Source organism: Heteronotia binoei, chromosome 11 (assembly GCF_032191835.1).
Source record: "Heteronotia binoei isolate CCM8104 ecotype False Entrance Well chromosome 11, APGP_CSIRO_Hbin_v1, whole genome shotgun sequence".
Classification (NCBI taxonomy): Eukaryota; Metazoa; Chordata; class Lepidosauria; order Squamata; family Gekkonidae; genus Heteronotia; species Heteronotia binoei.
Window position 1 is genome coordinate 78,571,164 of NC_083233.1, and position 17,026 is coordinate 78,588,189.

The window sequence follows — 17,026 nt, forward strand, 5'->3', positions numbered from 1 at the left end:
GACAGGGACTAGCTCAAGTCCATCCAAGGGAGCTTCATTTCTGGAATCTGAACTTGGATCCACTTAGGCTAAGTGAATCCTGGGTATCACACTGGCACACTGTATGCAATGTACATGAGACATATCCACTCTCACCTCTCATGTTTAATTACAGAAAGACCCAGAGCAATCAAAACATGGGACACGGTAAGGAGCAGCTCTGAAATCTCATGGACATTTTTGATAGTCCTCTTTAACAATTTTCGTTAAATCTCCAGGGTCAAAATAGACACAATTATAAGTAAATAAATAAATATACTTGGAGCATCCCCAGATGCTTTAAAAATTTATGGGGGCTCACAGCATCATGGATTTTAGATATGGAATCCCTGCTCCCAACTCAGATTGGCACTAGCTTAGTTACTGGATGTGCTGAGTGCATTCTTACTATGCTCAAAGTAAACGTTGAGTCCAGTGGGTCCTTTAACACCAACGAAGTTTAATTTGGGGTATAAGCTTTCGTATGCATGCCACACTTCTTCAGATATTCAGAATTAAGCTTTGCTGGTCTTAACAGGGGTGGCCAAACTGTAGCTTGGGAGCCATAGGTGGCTCTTTCACACAATGTGTGGCTCTCAAAGCCCCGATCAGCCGGCCTGGAGAAAGCATTTGACTCTTTAAATCACTTACCCAAGTCAACCTACCCATTTAAAGTTGCTTTCTTGCCACCTCTACCTCCCCATCTATTTGCTTTCCACCCTTCCTGTATTGTGGCTCTCAAATATCTGATGTTTATTCTATGTGGCTCTTACATTAAGCAACTTTGGCCACCCCTGGTCTTAAGGTGCCACTGGACTCTGTCTTTGTTATATTACTTTGGGGAGGGACGGTGGCTCAGTGGTAGAGCATCTGCTTGGTAAGCAGAAGGTCCCAGGTTCAATCCCCGGCATCTCCAAAAAAGGGTCCAGGCAAATAGGTGTGAAAAACCTCAGCTTGAGACCCTGGAGAACCGCTGCCAGTCTGAGAAGACAATACCGACTTTGATGGACCAAGGGTCTGATTCAGTATGAGGCAGCTTCATATGTTCATATGTACTTCAGACCAAAACAGCTACCCTCCTGAATCCAAGCTCAGAATAATTATATTATTGAATTTGTGATCACAAGATTAGTGACAGCCACTTGAATAAGACATTCATGCAGAACAACTTAGTTATTGGCCATCATGGATCCAATAACGCAGTCCCCAGCATCTGGTATCTAAATAGGAGATGTGGTCTTGCTTGTGAGGGCCATATATCTTTTGGCTACTGTTGTAAAACATGCAAGGATTCCCCCTCCCCAAATCTTTGAAATTTATTATTCCCTGTAAAGGTTTAAACATTTCTTACTGTCACAAACAAGTTACATACTTAAGAAAGTCTTACTTTCCTCTGAAACTTTAATAGTCTAACTCTAATAATTCATCATTAAAAAAATCATGACTAACATTGAAACATGCAGAGGGAATTGCTTAAGAAACCACAGCCACTAATACTGACAACCTATAAAGCATGTTTCAACCATTTTGCATGTCTACTACGTTATGAAACTTCCCAGGCCTATACTTAAGTAATTACTCTGGAATAGACCTTGGTGAGTTTCAGAAAACTGCTGTTTAGGATCACCAGTCCTTCCTTTGTTGTTAAGACCACACCACATATACTGGTTACTGACATGTGTTTTAGCCACCTTTCTGCTAAACTAATAGAGTTGTAAAACTTTTAGGGAGTAGTGGGAAACCCAAGTTCAAATTTAGACTCTGTCATGGAAACTTGCTAGGTGACCTTAAACCAGTTATGTATTTAGACTAACCTACCTCAAAGGGTTGTTGTGAGGCTAGAGGAGAACCATGTCAGCTGCTTTGGGTCCCCATTGAGAAGAAAGGAGGGATACAAATGATATCATAAACTGCCCTCCATAATTTGAGTTGTTGTAACATCTACGAAAAGACACATAGAGCTCCTTGGGGGAGAAGTCCTGAATGCAACACTGATCTAAATTCATTCTATCAAAACCCCAGAAGGATGCAACATTTTCTATCTAAAGGAATTTCTGACATGTGACTTCCACCAGGTATGTAATACATGAAGCTACTGCTTTTATTAGGCCACCTAATAGTGGCAGAACTATTTGTTCGCTTTCCCCATTTCTGCAATTTAGGTGATAAGGCAGAATTCTCACTCTGTAAGATTATAGGCAGGGTTGTGTATGTGTATGGATCATTTGATTTAGTCAATGCTTTCTGGGAGCAGAATAAACAGACTCCACTGAAAATGACTGCATTTTTAGAGGACTTCAGGTTATATGAAAGCTGGATTTAGTTTATTTCAATTTATATTTATGGTATTTAGCCACCCATGAGCATTGTTCCTTGATCTTACAGTCAAGTGATAAACATGGAAATGTGAACAAGCCAACAGTGTGATCACAATATTAAATACAGTTGTAGATGTAACAGATTATTCCAGATAACTCTCATCATCCAAGAAGTAACTGTGTAACTCTCATTAACTTCAGTATATCACACATCCTGTGTGTAAATTTAAAAGCTTCTGATTGTTAACCTTTACTTTTACTTTCTTTGTTGCCTATTCATAAATCCCTACTGAAAGTGAGACCAAATTCTTTATTTGGTCATCCTTACAGGCAACCTGACACTCCTTGAGATCTGTGTTACATGTACTTGTAGGTTTTAAGAGTTTAAGGCCAAACCTAAAAAAGATATCTTACAGCTGTGATCTGAGCTTTTGTAATCTTTTTTTCCATGAGCTTAAAAAGAAGCTATAGCAAGAGGTCAGGAGGAAAGGGGTGGGTCTACTCCCCCTGGTGCGTGCATGTGTAATATATATACACACACACAATTTTTCCAATCAAGGCACTTTTCTGGATTGCAGTTATCCTTGGTTACAAACCACTTCTCAACATCTCTTGAGTTGAAAGCCCTATACGGGGTTGCCCTAAGTCAGCTATGACCAGGCTTTGATGGCAAAAAAAATCAAACCTTTGGCGGAAACCACATGGGACGATAAAAGCAATAGTCCCCTTGGCCCAGTGTGAATTGGAGTCCATAACAGGAGTGTTTGAATTAAAAAATAAAAATAGCAAGAGTTGATCCATCTTACATTTGGAATCTCTCATATAGTGTTACATTTCCACTACTTGGCTGTACCACTAGATGGCCTTCGAGATTTGAAAACCAAAGAAAGCATTACACTTGAAACCAGCTACAACAGGCAGCAGTGGTGGTGAGGAAATGACCTTCCCCAAACTGTGCATATGTACAATCAGCTTTTTGTCTTTTGAAAAGTGCCAGTACTCATATATAAGAGTCAGAGTTTGGCAGGTCAGCACATGAGGCTCAGGATTTGTAACAGCCCACTAAAAACATGGTTGTAACTCAGGATCAGTGACTACTGCCACAAAAACAAACGAAATATCTGTGCACAGTTCAACAGGGCTTAACTTGTGTTTTTTTCAGTGACAGCCCCACAGCCTTTACACCAAATCACTCCTGAAAGTTGGAGAATTTCACAACTAGCTGACATTATTAGCAAATTCATTTGACACACACAATACTGAAGTAGGTATTAAGTAATTCTTTGGTCTCCTAATCTTGGCAAACAAGACACAGAAACAAACACTTTTGCAATTTTAACATTTTACTTTTTTTTAAATAGCAGCAGCATGGATTTTCAGTTCTTTTAATACCGCCAAGCTTTACAATGAACCAAAAGGCATTGTTCGGTGCCAATTTTCTACCAATTACTCTTCATATTGTACCTGTACAGCCCAGTCCTAGGTATGCTGGAAGCAAGACCACAAAGTTTAATTATTTCCCAGCTGACTACAAACAGAAATGCAAAATTAGTCTCAGATCCTTTGACACCAATTGTAAAAAAGCACAAATCAGTCCTAGAAACGACAACAGAAAGATAATGTACATAGATTAAATTCATCATTTGGTCTGTACAGTAGCTAGTACAGGTACTACATTTTTTTTTTACTTTTGACACTTTACATAGTAGCACTTTTTCTATGAAACTAGAAAATTTAATGAAGTATTATTATTAGAATTCAACATATTCTGTTTCCTGTGTGCAGCTGTAGCCCTACCTATATATACGGTGTAATACTTCATTTCAAAAGGCAAACTTCTCCCCCATACTTAGGGAATGTAATTACACTATTCTGTGTGCACAGAGTTTTCATCAGTTTATATGCTATAACATACTGGGGTTTTGGCATTGAAAGCAATAATATGTGCAAACTCAAAATGAAAGCAAGTCTTAATTTAAATCTTGAATGAGTTTAACTATAGGAAGGAGCATGTGATCATTGTAAATCAAGGAAAATCTCACTTTAATTAACAATCAATCTTTTCTCCACCTTCACTGTTTTCCAGCACTTCCAAAGTATCAGTAGTATGCATTGGTGCAACACTGCATAGAGAGATAGTAAGTACATAAAACCTTTTTACTGACTCTTCTTTTTACAACTTAAAACCCCACTGCTACTATACTTGTAGATTTTATGAATATTAGTAAACAAGTCCTGATTACCAAATAAAACTCCCACTGTTCTCCCCTATCTTATATACAGCCAAAGGGTAGTGGAAGTTATATAATACAGTGTATAAAAAGATCCACATGATAGTAGGCCAGTTGAAGTAATTTAAGGGGTTACTGGTCATGGTCTGCTTATGGGGTTTATCGCACCCTGTTCCCCTCCTTGTCTTCTTCAAGGCAACCATGAATTAATTGCTATGACCGGAGCGTCAAGCAGAAGTGAATGTAGTGCCCACGTCACATGTTTAGTGAAAATGTATCTATCAGATTACTGGAAAAGATTTAACAACCTGTGTGAATCTTCAGAATGATCACTAACTAGTCACTAGGCCACAGATAATTTTAGAAAAGGGGAAGCAAAGACAAACGAATGAGCATGAGAGTTATACCCCATTCAATTTTATTGCCTTGGGTGGCAGGCTGTCACAATTGTCATTCTGATCCTTATGTGGAACACAAACCAAGTATTATCCCTGAATGTGCAACACAGATATCAAGACTGATGATCTTTCTCAGATACCAAGGCTAGATAGATTGTGTAGTTTTTTCTGTTAACAACCGACACTTCTGGTAGTCCACACCTTTGTATTCAATTAATATTAGATTGTCAGAAGCCTATGACTAGCTACCATGTTTTACTTGCATGCACTAACTTACATATTCTAATTTACTGCATTTGTTCCTCAAGCTGGAAGTCTTTGCTCTGAAAACATATTGGTCCGTCTAGACACAAGTTGGGCCAGTGCTAGAAAACACAGCTGTACATGAGCACCAACACGCACCATTTTCAATGGCATGTGTGATCCACTTACTCCAGGATAGTGCTAGAAAAGCACAGTGAGGAAGTAGACATCATTAAGTGTGCTTAGAAGCAGGGCCCCAAGCTTCCTGTGTGCATGTAACAAACATTAAGCAATCTTACACTACTTCCTCATTTATCACTTACATGCCATAAGCCAACTTGTTTTACAACAGGCAATGCGTTGGTTTCACCACTCTGTTTCATAGCTTTACTAATACACAGGAGTTTATGCAAGATTTCCCACCGTATTTTTAAAAGAGCTAGTATTCAGGTAGTAAGTAATCTTCCAAAAGTAGTGTGGCTCAAACGATGGCTGCTGTTCTTGTTAGTTTCTGTGGAACAAGGATAAAGCATAACACAGTCTCCATGTCTTACTAGAGGAACTGGTTGATTACGCAAAATTAGCCACCATGATCATCCCACTGCTTACTTTGGCACTGATTTCCAGATTAAAATACTGTAGTGATAGAAGATATCAGTGGAAGAATTTCCACTAGGATTCAGCAAACCTATATCCCTTTCTACTGCCTAAAAACGCCTTCCCTGTTATTGCACCTTGTGTAAAGTTTTGTCCCAGCCTTACTTTCTCCTGGCCGCATTCTTTCTTCCAAGTCCATGACTACACCACTAATTGTTTCTTCAGGGCTCTGCTTCTGGGCCACTGAATTTTGTATCTGAACTGCCCTGTTTCTTTGGCACCCTGACCTGGATAACCCAGGCTGATTTGAGTCAGCCCTGGTTAGTACTTTGATAGGAGACCACCAAGGAAGTCCAGGGCTGCTAGGCAGAACCAGGCAATGCCAAACCACCTGTTTGTCTCTTGCTTGGAAAACTCTACAAGCAGCTGTAACTTGACAGCGTGCACCACCACCACTTCTACAGCAGTTTTCCAAGTAAGCATTCTCCTGTAGCACAGTCCTGTTTGATCTTCTGCACTAAGAAGTTGCTTAAAGCCCTCTTCCACCACTGATGCCTCAACGCCATTATCTCTCCTGCCTTTTCCCTCAACCCTTATCATCTTCCACCTCCAGAAAATTTCTTCCCGTTCACTCAGTACTCCATAATAATCTTTCAGGATTCCTACCTTTAGCTTTTTTGCCTCCTTGGACCTATGAAATTTTAACCTCAGCCAGAATGGAAACTTCCCCTTTCCTTGCTGAAGCTGGTTTATTAACTATTACTGTATATTTCAAGCCATTATTCCAACCTGTATCAGACGCTTCATTGCCATAAGCAATGAAACTGGGGAACAAGAACTCAATATACTGCAATCCAGGTAAGTTTCCCTCCAGATCTTATATTCCTATCTGCTGTAATCTCCTAGCAGGGTTTTATTCCCCATGTAAAACAAGCAACAAAACCAAGCCATTTACACTACAGCATTACCTGAGTTACATTAAAAGAAAATCCAGTAGGCACCTCTCTCATAGTCATGCAAGCAATTTAAATCATAGTACATGACATACTGGCCCGTGACTACAAAATTAGAATACAACAGTTATCTACTCAAGAAGCCATGCATTTATACCAACTATTTCAGTCTGAAACATTATGGCTTTTAAAGTTTACAGAAGTAAACCCAGTTGGAATGGGCAGGCACACCCATAACGTATAAATATATTCAAGAAACACAGCATTTCTATTAAGACCTCAACCTCAGAAATAAAGGGAGAAGGGGAAGCAAAACCGATGGAAGTAGGGGATGAGGTTGTGCCAAGAAACTTCCTTAGAAAGTCATGCCCTAACTAGCATCAGTTGGCCATGAGATCCACTGGGGGGCCTTTTGCCTTGAATTGTGCTGTATTTGTTCCTGAAGACTGAAGTCCTCAAACCATTTATTGGAGAGAAGTTCCACTGACTTCGATAGCCTTATTCATGTGTCTGAGCAATGCAGCTTAAGATGTGATAGGGCTCAGACTTGGAGCAAGGCCCAGAGTTGCTGCATACAGCTAACCAGCGGTGTGAGTAAGCATATTGTATTTTACAAAGCGGTATGGAAGAAGAAAGTTTTCAGTTTCAGAGGATAAAATTAAAACCACCACATGACTGCAGCATGAGAGAAACATTTGGACAGTGATGGTGAAGAAAGGGGAAGCCCAGCTTGCTCTAGTGAATGCTACATTACAATCTGAATATTGACTTTTTGCAAACAGACAAGATTTAAAGCTTGGAATAGTGCTGAAAACTTAAAGCTGTTCACAGACATGATATACAAGAGTATAGAGTTCATTCATAGTCAAGACAAAAGTACCATTGTCTACTTAACAGATAATCAAAGCATACAGGCTTCTTGGAGGAGGGTTTTCCTCCAAGTATGGCTCCCTTAAACACACATAACAGGAGTTCTTGCTGAGAAATATTCTGGACTAGTCCATAAGGGTATTTTTAGTAGATTACAATAATGATTTTGCAACTTTCACATTGATCATCTTTATGTGATATGATTTCGTTTCGCACGCTTGGGAAGATTTCTGTTTGTTGGCTTACTCTATCATTCTAAGTAGATCAATGGAAGGGCTGCTGAGTCTATGGCACAGGAGCCGGGATTTTGCAGTTCAATGTCAGCCCTGGGAAATCCGTAATTCAGGTCTCACCTCAGCTTTGAAGCCATTAGGCGGCCTTACGAAAAAAGACTCTTCTCTCAGTGTCAGCATATCTGCGATATAACAGTACAAGTCTACTTCACAGGGTTCTAAAACCCACTGATCGTACAAAGTTCCTACATACCAAGTACTCTGTGGGATTTTTATGGGAAGAAAACGTGACCCCTCCCCCCAAGCAGGCTTGACCAACGCAAGGCAGGAGAAGGAACATACCATTATATTATCCTGACTGGAAAATAAGCGGAGTGATGAGGAGACGCAGGCAGGATGTATACAGAGGATTGGGGAGGATGTCAAAACAAGCCTACGCTACCTGCAACACCAGCTCATGCCTCTTTTATACTCACTGCAAAGGAATTTAAGAGCATCAAACCAGCACATAATTACAAAAGGGCTCTCAGGGATAAACAACCTGGCTGACCGGCCTTACTGGGTGTATTACCACATCAGCTTCTTAAAGAACAAAGTCTACAAGAGAACATTTTTCAACAGGTCTTCTAAATACTAGCAGCCAGGCCATTTAAAGAGAAAGCAGACATACACACACTTTCAACACAATGCACACAACCAAGCCCCTCTTCCTGAAGGTAGTGGCAACTGAGGGACACGCTGTTCATCAGGGTTTCAGCATACTTAGTTCAGGCTTCTAGCAAAACAGCCAGTCTCCCCACACTATCTATAAAGGCTAGAGAAAAACAATGGGATAAGAAGTCTGCTTAGTCAAAAGCACAGTTCAACAGGATTTCCTCCCTATAGTGTGCTTAGGGTTCCATCCCCAGTACAAACCATACCTCGTCTCAGCAAGCTTCTTATTTAAGCAGACATTTACCCCCTTTCCTCCCACAGAGACCAGAGCATGACATTGTCCAACAGCTAACAGGCAGGCAGTTCCTCTGCCAGTTTTGTTGACTCCTCAGATTTGCTGCTTAAAAACAGGTCTGACTGCCTGAGCTAATATTGGTATGTGGTGGCGGAATGGAATGCCTTCCCTCCCCGCAGAGGCAACACCCCTGGCCTCGCAGCAGAATATTTGGTTTTTTTCCCACAATAAGCTAGCAACAGGGGAAATGCACAAGCCAAACCTTTTTACGCCATCCATAATGGTGGCAAGAGGGGACAGCAAAGTCAAACAGCGATCTCTCCTTGAGGTCTCTACCCTCTAAAAGCAGGAAAATGTCAACCTATTCAAGAGGGCTGCATGGCAGAAATCCTGGAAGCCAAGGCCAGAGACTTTCTCCAGCCTGATTTTCTTTAATGTCTGAAGAGGCGGCCATTTCTACCCCCAGGATGGATAACAATGCAGTGGAGAAAGTTGTCGGCGGCTTAACGGCCCCCAGGATCTACTGCCGGGGCTGTCAGCTCAAATCTGCAAGTGCTCCAGAGCTGTGGCTGTCTGGGCTAAGCAACACCCACTCATTATGTTCCAGGGGCTGCAGTGCTGAGGAATCCTCGAGACAAAGGAAGTCCCTGAAAGCGAAGCGAGGCTGGCAAGCCCTGCCTACTGCAAGCGAGCAGAGAGATGCCACCAGAAAGCCCTCTCTCTTCTGAGAACAGGCCACGTACTCCCTTGTCAGCTCCTCCTCCTCCTGGATCAGCATGGATCTCACCCTTTTCTAAGGGTCATAGGGGAGAGAGAGATTAGTAAGTCTGGGAGAGACCTGTTCTGAGACACGTGTTCAAAGGATCGTCACAGCACTACTTCAGCCAACCTTCTTCTCCCGGTCGGCCAAAACAGCGAGTCTTGCCAAGCCTGGAAAGACATTTAGTATTTACCCCCAGGGAGAGTAAAAGAGCCTGCACTGCAGAAAACCATTTCCCCTGCACTGAGCAACTTTCAGGGCTTGGCTTTGTTTTCACCCACCGCTGCTGGTTATGAGAGGGTTCTGTTCCCAGCTTTCCGTGCAAAAGGTTTGTTCCTAGACACAAAGGACTGCAGCTGCATTCTGCTATGCGCCTTTGTCTTTCCTCTCTCTCTCCCCCTCCCTCCCTTCCCCCACCCTCCCCGACTCAGCCACAGGAGCGTCCTGTTCCTTTAAGAGCAGGGAGGCTCGGCTACCCCCGGTCTTCCCCTCCCCCCCTGCGCACTCGTCCTCCCCCACCCCCGGGAGTGCCTCTCGGAACAGCAGGCAAAAGCTGGAGCCCGGCCAAGAGCTCCTCTTACACGCTCTTGCTGGAGCGTTTCTTCTTTGCTACTGCAAAAGCCCTTGCCTGAAAACGGCAACCATCTTTCCACCGCTCCCCTTCTCCTCCTCCTCCCCCCCCCCGCCCCAGACAAAAAAACAAGCTTCTTACTTCTGTTTTCCTTTCCTCAAAACCTGCACAGACCCGGGGTGGGGGATAGAGAAGAGATATAAGAGAGAGGAGGAGCTATTTTCTGCCTTGATCGAAAACAGAAAGGACGCTCTAAAAGCCTTGGAGAAATCAAGTGTTGGTGCTGCCTCAAAAAAACAACAGGCTCCAAGAGAAAGACAGCCGCCATTACAAAGCGCCAGTCCATGCACACAATATGGAGTACGAACTGCCAGGGCGTACAGAAAAAGCAAGCCACTCAGCCTCTCCCAGGACACCACAGCCATTGTAAACTGGGTGGAAGAACTTATTTCCCCCCCTCTTTTCTCCAAACAAAAACACCTTTCTTTAAAGCCATCGGGAAGTTCATTTAAACGCAGGCAGCAACCTGAAAAGCCTAGACTTGCTGTGTGCTAACAAACGCGTCATAATCCTTTTCAACAGTACTACTAAAAAAGACTACAAAGCCTCTTCTGTAGAGAAGGGAACCTACTCCATTTTGGATTTACTGTTTCCAGTTCTTCTTTAGGATTGCCTCGCACGGAGACGACTTCATTTTAGCAAGCCAGGATCTCTCTCCTGTCCAACCTAGCTGCTGTCCTTAAGGAGATATTACGGCTGGTTCTCCACGATTATTCGCCTTTTCCCCCCAAAACAAAGCACCTCTGCGGAGAAATTGCCTTGAGAGGTGTAGTTTAAGGAGATATGTAATTGCAAGGAGAAACTCCTGAAATCAGAAAGATGCAGCTGGGCAAAGCATTTTGTTACGGGGGGGGGGGGAGAGAAATAAAAAGTATCCTCTGGGGGAAAAATGGCTCTGTATAGTACTTACAACAAGAACATTAGCTACCTTTTCCCCCTACAGAAGGAAACTCGGATATCCGCCCTGAACAAAAACATTTGTTCCATAGGCCTGCTCTCTATGTTCACTGCAAGGGCAAAAGGGTTTACTTACCACACACCATAGTTGAATGCAGTTCTGAAGGTGACGTTGCAGGGATTGTTTAAAATCTACTCCTAAATATAGATTTATGTTATGTATCATCGTTTCTCTAGCCTGAGTTTACAAATCAACATCTCGTTAGACATTTAGAGTAATCTACGGTTTTGATAACAAAAGGCTATTAGAAAAACATCCACTTATTTTGACTAAGTCAATATCTAGTGATATTTGTTAAATCGTAGGCATAAATCTAAATTCCTGTGACATTTACTCTGCATATAAAAAGGATACCGTGTATTTCCACCCACCCACCATCTTACATGATCTCAAATATTTTTAAACCTGTACACGTTAGTGGGAATACTCCCTGGTTAATAGTCACTGTATGTAAACATTTTAAGCATCTCTTGCTATTTTTTTTAATCTAAATAGTATTTCAGAAGCAATTGGTTTAGATAAACAAGACAAAAAATGACATGCAGATGAAGGCTGGAAAAATATATAAGGAGAACTCCAGTAACATTAACATGAAAACTACACTTATTAAAAAGGACAGAATGGATTGGGTACTTACAATGTAAAAGGAAAAAAAAGAAAAGCTTTATCCTAACAATTTTTACAAGAATTCACGTTTCCTATATCTATATTTAAAACATTACCTTGTTGGCACGGAAGGATTTAACTTAAAAGATGGCCAGGTATTTTAAGTGTTTAATACAGGAAACTATATTTTTTAAAAAACTGTTATTGTTCAGGCAGATAAATACAAGCCTTTAAAAACAAACACAGCCCCCCCAAAAAGCAATGTATTTACTTTTTGTAACTCAAAACTGTTACTGCTGACTTAAGGGCGTGCCATGACCTAGTTATATACAAGACAAAGATGGGTTCCAAATCAAAGGGAAAAATCCAGATCTTTTTTTAAAGTCTTCCTTCTTCCTTTGAGTCCTCTAAATGTTGTCAGACATTAATACAAACACTGAGAAGTCCTGCAATTGATGTTGTGGATTCATTCAAATCAAGTATCCCCTTTTGGAACAAAGGAAAACCCAGTTGGCCATTTAATTCCATTGCAGAAAAATGGCTGCCTGATCTGTTGGCCTCTCCTTAGCTGTCTGCTGAAGGATGTTTTTAGATCAGCGTCTAATAACTCAAGCCCAATGGAAGCTGCGCGCTGATTGGCTGCGTCAGCCTGGTGCCTTTAACCAGCCAATTACCTAACCACGGCCAAATTACAAACCAAAAAGCACAAGACGAGGCTAAAACAACACGAAGCCCCAGCAGGGCGACCGGGGGGGGAGAGAGAGAGAGAGAAGAGAAGCTAAAGAGAGAGAGAGACAAATTCCGAGAGAGAGAGAGCCTTCCACCGCGGACTTTCTTTAACTGAAACAAAATGGAAGGTCCCATCTGATTGGCTACCCAGGACCTTTAATAAGCAAAGCTGCTACTTTCCTCCCTCCTCCCACCTCGGGAATCGTGAAATTGACACATTGTAACGAAACAGGGGCGCCCCCTTTTTCAATCAAGCCCTTCATCGGAGGTGGGAACATTGCGGTGGCTTCTTGCAACGTATCAGTGGCCGCAGCGTTTGCCGGGGGTCGATCCCTGAGCCCCTAACTTTCAGAAGCCCGAGCCGTTCAGTTTTCTCCCCGTCCAAAAACTTGTCCCACCTATGTCCATCTTGTTTAGGAACAGTTTGGCGCTTAGGTAAATGTAGCCGGCAGATTCCAAGGGAATTTGGGCGTGCAATTAAAGCGGAGGAAAAGCCGCTCTGGGGCGCCAGTCGGCTGGGGAAAATGCATGGTCCTTTATTTGGGGTGGGGAGGCGCTACAGGGCTGCGGGTCTGGGGGCTTTGCAGCGCGTTGCAGCTGCTGTGAATGTGCATTCGGTTGAGGGCGGTTAGCCATTAGCCGAGCTCCATAGCGGTGAATTGTGGGATGCCTGAGAAGCAAGCAGAAAGCACACACACACACAATATGTGTTGGCTCGCGAAAAAAAAAAGAGGAGGCAGGAGGCTTTCAAAACCAATGTAATGTAACCAGCCAAATGTGAAAAGGCGCTCGCCATTCGCGGCAAGGCGAGACGATCGGCCACCGAATAACAATGTCTTTCAAAGAGATCAAGGCAGGAGAGAAAGCGAAGCACACCGAAGACCATGGCAAAAAACAGAGTTCAAGTGAGATTCGGTCTTTTTTCCCTCTCCCTCTTCTTTCTGTCTCTTGTCTTACTCTGAACGGGAGGGAGGTATACAGTGGGGGACACCCGTTGGAGCGTCTGTCTGTGTATTATTTCCTAGCTTAACGACATGGGTGGGGGGTTGTCTCTAAAATTCCAATATCTCGGGCTTTTTTTTTTTTTAACTTTGTTGTTTTTTCCCCTCTTCCCTTCTCTCCTAGGCTGGATCAACGGAATGGAGAGCAGCTCCCAAGCTAGCACCTCTGCCGAGAGAAGAAATCACCATTGCAAAAGTTACAAGTTGATTATTGACCCAGCTTTGAAAAAAGGACAGCACAAACTCTATCGTTACGATGGGCAGCATTTTAACATTCCTGTAAGCAGTCAATTTTTTAAGGACATATTATCACATTCCTTATCATTTCTGCCTCTCTTCCCCCCCCCCTTGATTTTATTATTCTCCCAACCATCCTTTTAGGGGGGAGAGGATGGGGAGGGGAAGAGGAATTTCTTAAAAGCTTGTTACAAAATGTATAGGAGAGATTGTAAAGTTACCCCTCCTGATATAACGCAGGCTGTCAGAATCCAAAGGTAAAACCTGCAGCTGTGATTCCCAACACAGTGGCAGTTTGACATGTGTGTAGTTTCTCCACCCCCAAGCATTTTCTTTAGTTTTTGTTATTTTAAATGTGTCAATCTGCATTTCAAATGTTGCTTCTGTTGCATCTGTGCTGCTCATTACCTCGGTTACTTCTTCTCAGAACTCTGGTCTTGCCCCAGTGGATTGTGTCAGAGATCCCAGGATAGGACGAATATGGACCAAAACCAAAGAGCTGGAGCTTTCTGTCCCTAAATTTAAGGTACACCTGTTTTGATAATTGAATGGAGACGTAAAGCACTTTTGCCACTTTAATTATGAAGTTATTTGGAAAGCTTAAGTTCAGCAATTTTATAAGAGTAGCAAAATGTGCCTTTCTAATAAGATCCTGTTTGCCAATGAGGACCTCTTTGAGTCTTTTGTTTTTAAATTAACTGTTTGAGAATAAGTGATTTGTGATGTGATAGCAAGATATTTCCCCATAAACTGCTGTGGTATTGAGGAAGGAAAATGTCTCTAAACTCGTGTAGCTGCTTTTTAACTCCTTGTGTTCCAAGTGATGCCATTATCAATTGCTCACTCCTTGTCTGTTCCTAGTTTTTTTTTTCTCCTTTTAACTTTCCGCTATGCTTTGTGCAAAAATAAATCCTCAGATTGATGAATTCTATGTGGGGCCGGTGCCTCCCAAACAAGTCACATTTGCCAAGCTGAATGACAATATCCGTGAGAACTTTCTCCTGGACATGTGTAAAAAATACGGCGAAGTGGAAGAAGTGGAGATCCTCTATAACCCCAAGAACAAGAAGCACCTTGGAATTGCCAAAGTGATCTTTGCCACAGTCAAAGGAGCCCGGGAAGCGGTGCAGCACCTGCACAACACCTCTGTCATGGGCAACATCATCCACGTGGAACTGGATACAAAAGGTGGGGAAGCCATCTCTGAGTATCCTGTCCTCACTCCCCCTCTTTCCTGTCCAGTGGTAGTGAGATGCATTTGCAGATTGGATTGGGAGCGGGGAATGGTAATTAATTAAAAAATACTGTTAAACAGCTGTCAGTCAACTTCCCCCCTCTATCTCTCTGCTTTTCTGTGGGCCTTTAGTAGTCACGTGGAGCTGAATGTGTTGTCTGTTGCTAGGAGACAGTCCTGTAATTTACAAAATGCTACCATCCTCTCCATTTCACTCACTCATTCATGCTGATACTTGGCTTGCCAAACTGCGTCCCATCACCTCCTTGCCAAAAAAGTTCCTTTTCTACTTAGCTGATAACTTAAAAAATTTTTTTGATAGAATCTAGAGATTTTATTTTAGAAAAAAATTGAGAGAAATGGAAACTCAAAACATTGTTTCTAAAGTCAGTTTACAGCAGTGTTCTTTTTTATTTAGGCATTGGTTGCTGGAATCTATGTACAGAAGGTGCTGAAAGTTTTTTCCCCCTTTTGTCTCTTAAAGAGACAGTAACTCACTTAATTTTTAATGTCTGCATTACTGATAGTGTAAGGGAAAAATGATTGTTACAACTGCAGATGTAATGAACAATACAACTGTGAATGCGTGGATTAGTTATATAGTTTGTAAACATATTTGAAGTGTTTAGGCTGCAATCCTATGACCATTTTCCTGGAAGTAAGCCTTATTCAATAACATGGGCCTTACTTCTGAGTATATCTGCTCAGGATTTGCTTTCCCCATGAATCCCTTTGGTTCTCAGTATTTGTTCTCATTTTTTTTTTGCATTAAGCAGTAAAACATTTATAATATTTCAGAGTAGTTTGTTGCTTTGGCATATAGATGTGAATGTCTATTTTAAGAGAGACAAGTTTTTTTTCCTGTTAATTGTCAAAAGTACTGAAAATATTTTAAATTTCTTAATCAGACTGTTTAGGCAATATGTCAAAAAGCCAGCTTCTTATAATAGAATGATTTTTGCTTTCTTTCTCCTGTGTTAAAAAGTTTTTAATTGTGTTTTTATACGAAGAGGTATAGGGAATGCCAAAATACATTTTTACCTTTGTTGCTGGAGTTCTGTTTCAATTCTGAAGCATTACCTCTCTTTTGATTAAAGCTGAAACATGAGGAAGAATCATGTATTCATGGTAGAGAAAGAACATGAATGAAATTATGACAGAATACATATTCCATGATGTTGAGAGATGGACTTATTGTTTAGACTTTTTTGAGTAACCAAGACACAAGCAATTCAGAGAGGAGCATAGATAGTGAACTAACCCACAGTATGTGATTTGGGTAATGCAGATTGAAAAACTTGCAGGCTGATCCATGTGTCAAACTGAAATCTTTAGACATTCAGCCCAATCCCATATCCGTTTACTTGGAGGGGTGGGGGGGATGGAATTCCACTTTGTTAATAAGATTTACTCCCAAGTAATTGATTACTTAAGCAATCTAAGTGAAGTCAGGCTGCATATCCCTGACTCTCAATCTAACTTTGTAGTTCAGGCTGTTACTGTATTAAAATCTTTGTTCTTTCGCTGATTCTTAGAATACTTAGAATAGTTGCCTCTGAGGCAGACAACTAATCCCAGCCTTTAAATACTTGTGCTCACGTCCTTTAATGGGTCTGTCATTTGCAATATTTTATGACCTATCTAGACATACTGCATTCATTTTTTTACATGTGATACCAAAAATAAAATTGCAAAATATATAAACAGCTATCTATTTTTAAACCCAACTAGTTGCCAATTTATCTATACTTTGAAATTACTTACCTATACTTTGAAATCACAGCAAAGGGAACACATGACATTTCTAGTGTCTGTTTTAATAGTTATTTGATGAGCTCAGAGGACTGCAAGCTTGTAGCACGTGAACTCTGATTATGGCCCTAGAATGAACTCTAGCTTTCAGTGAGTCACACAAGGTGAAATCCTGACAGCATTTGGCTGTTGTGTTTCCCCCCAATAGGATATGTTCTGCCTTAGTTTCTGTCAAATCAGTAGCACTGTAATGTCCTTTTGTTTTAGTTAAGTATTTTAGAGCTAATAGAGACTGATCTCAAACCAGA

At 41.5% G+C, this 17,026-nt stretch overlaps 1 protein-coding gene across 1 annotated transcript in view; it reads left to right on the forward strand.

Annotated features, from left to right (window-relative positions):
* The first annotated feature begins 12,657 nt into the window (after nucleotides 1–12,657).
* SETD1B (SET domain containing 1B, histone lysine methyltransferase) overlaps nucleotides 12,658–17,026 on the forward strand; it is a 49,407-nt gene continuing 45,038 nt past the window's right edge. The window contains exons 1-4 of the mRNA XM_060250155.1: nucleotides 12,658–13,399; nucleotides 13,620–13,774; nucleotides 14,160–14,258; nucleotides 14,650–14,920. Coding sequence (XP_060106138.1) covers nucleotides 13,327–13,399; nucleotides 13,620–13,774; nucleotides 14,160–14,258; nucleotides 14,650–14,920 — 598 coding nt within the window. The 5' untranslated portion in view covers nucleotides 12,658–13,326. The remainder of the gene's footprint in view (nucleotides 13,400–13,619; nucleotides 13,775–14,159; nucleotides 14,259–14,649; nucleotides 14,921–17,026) is intronic.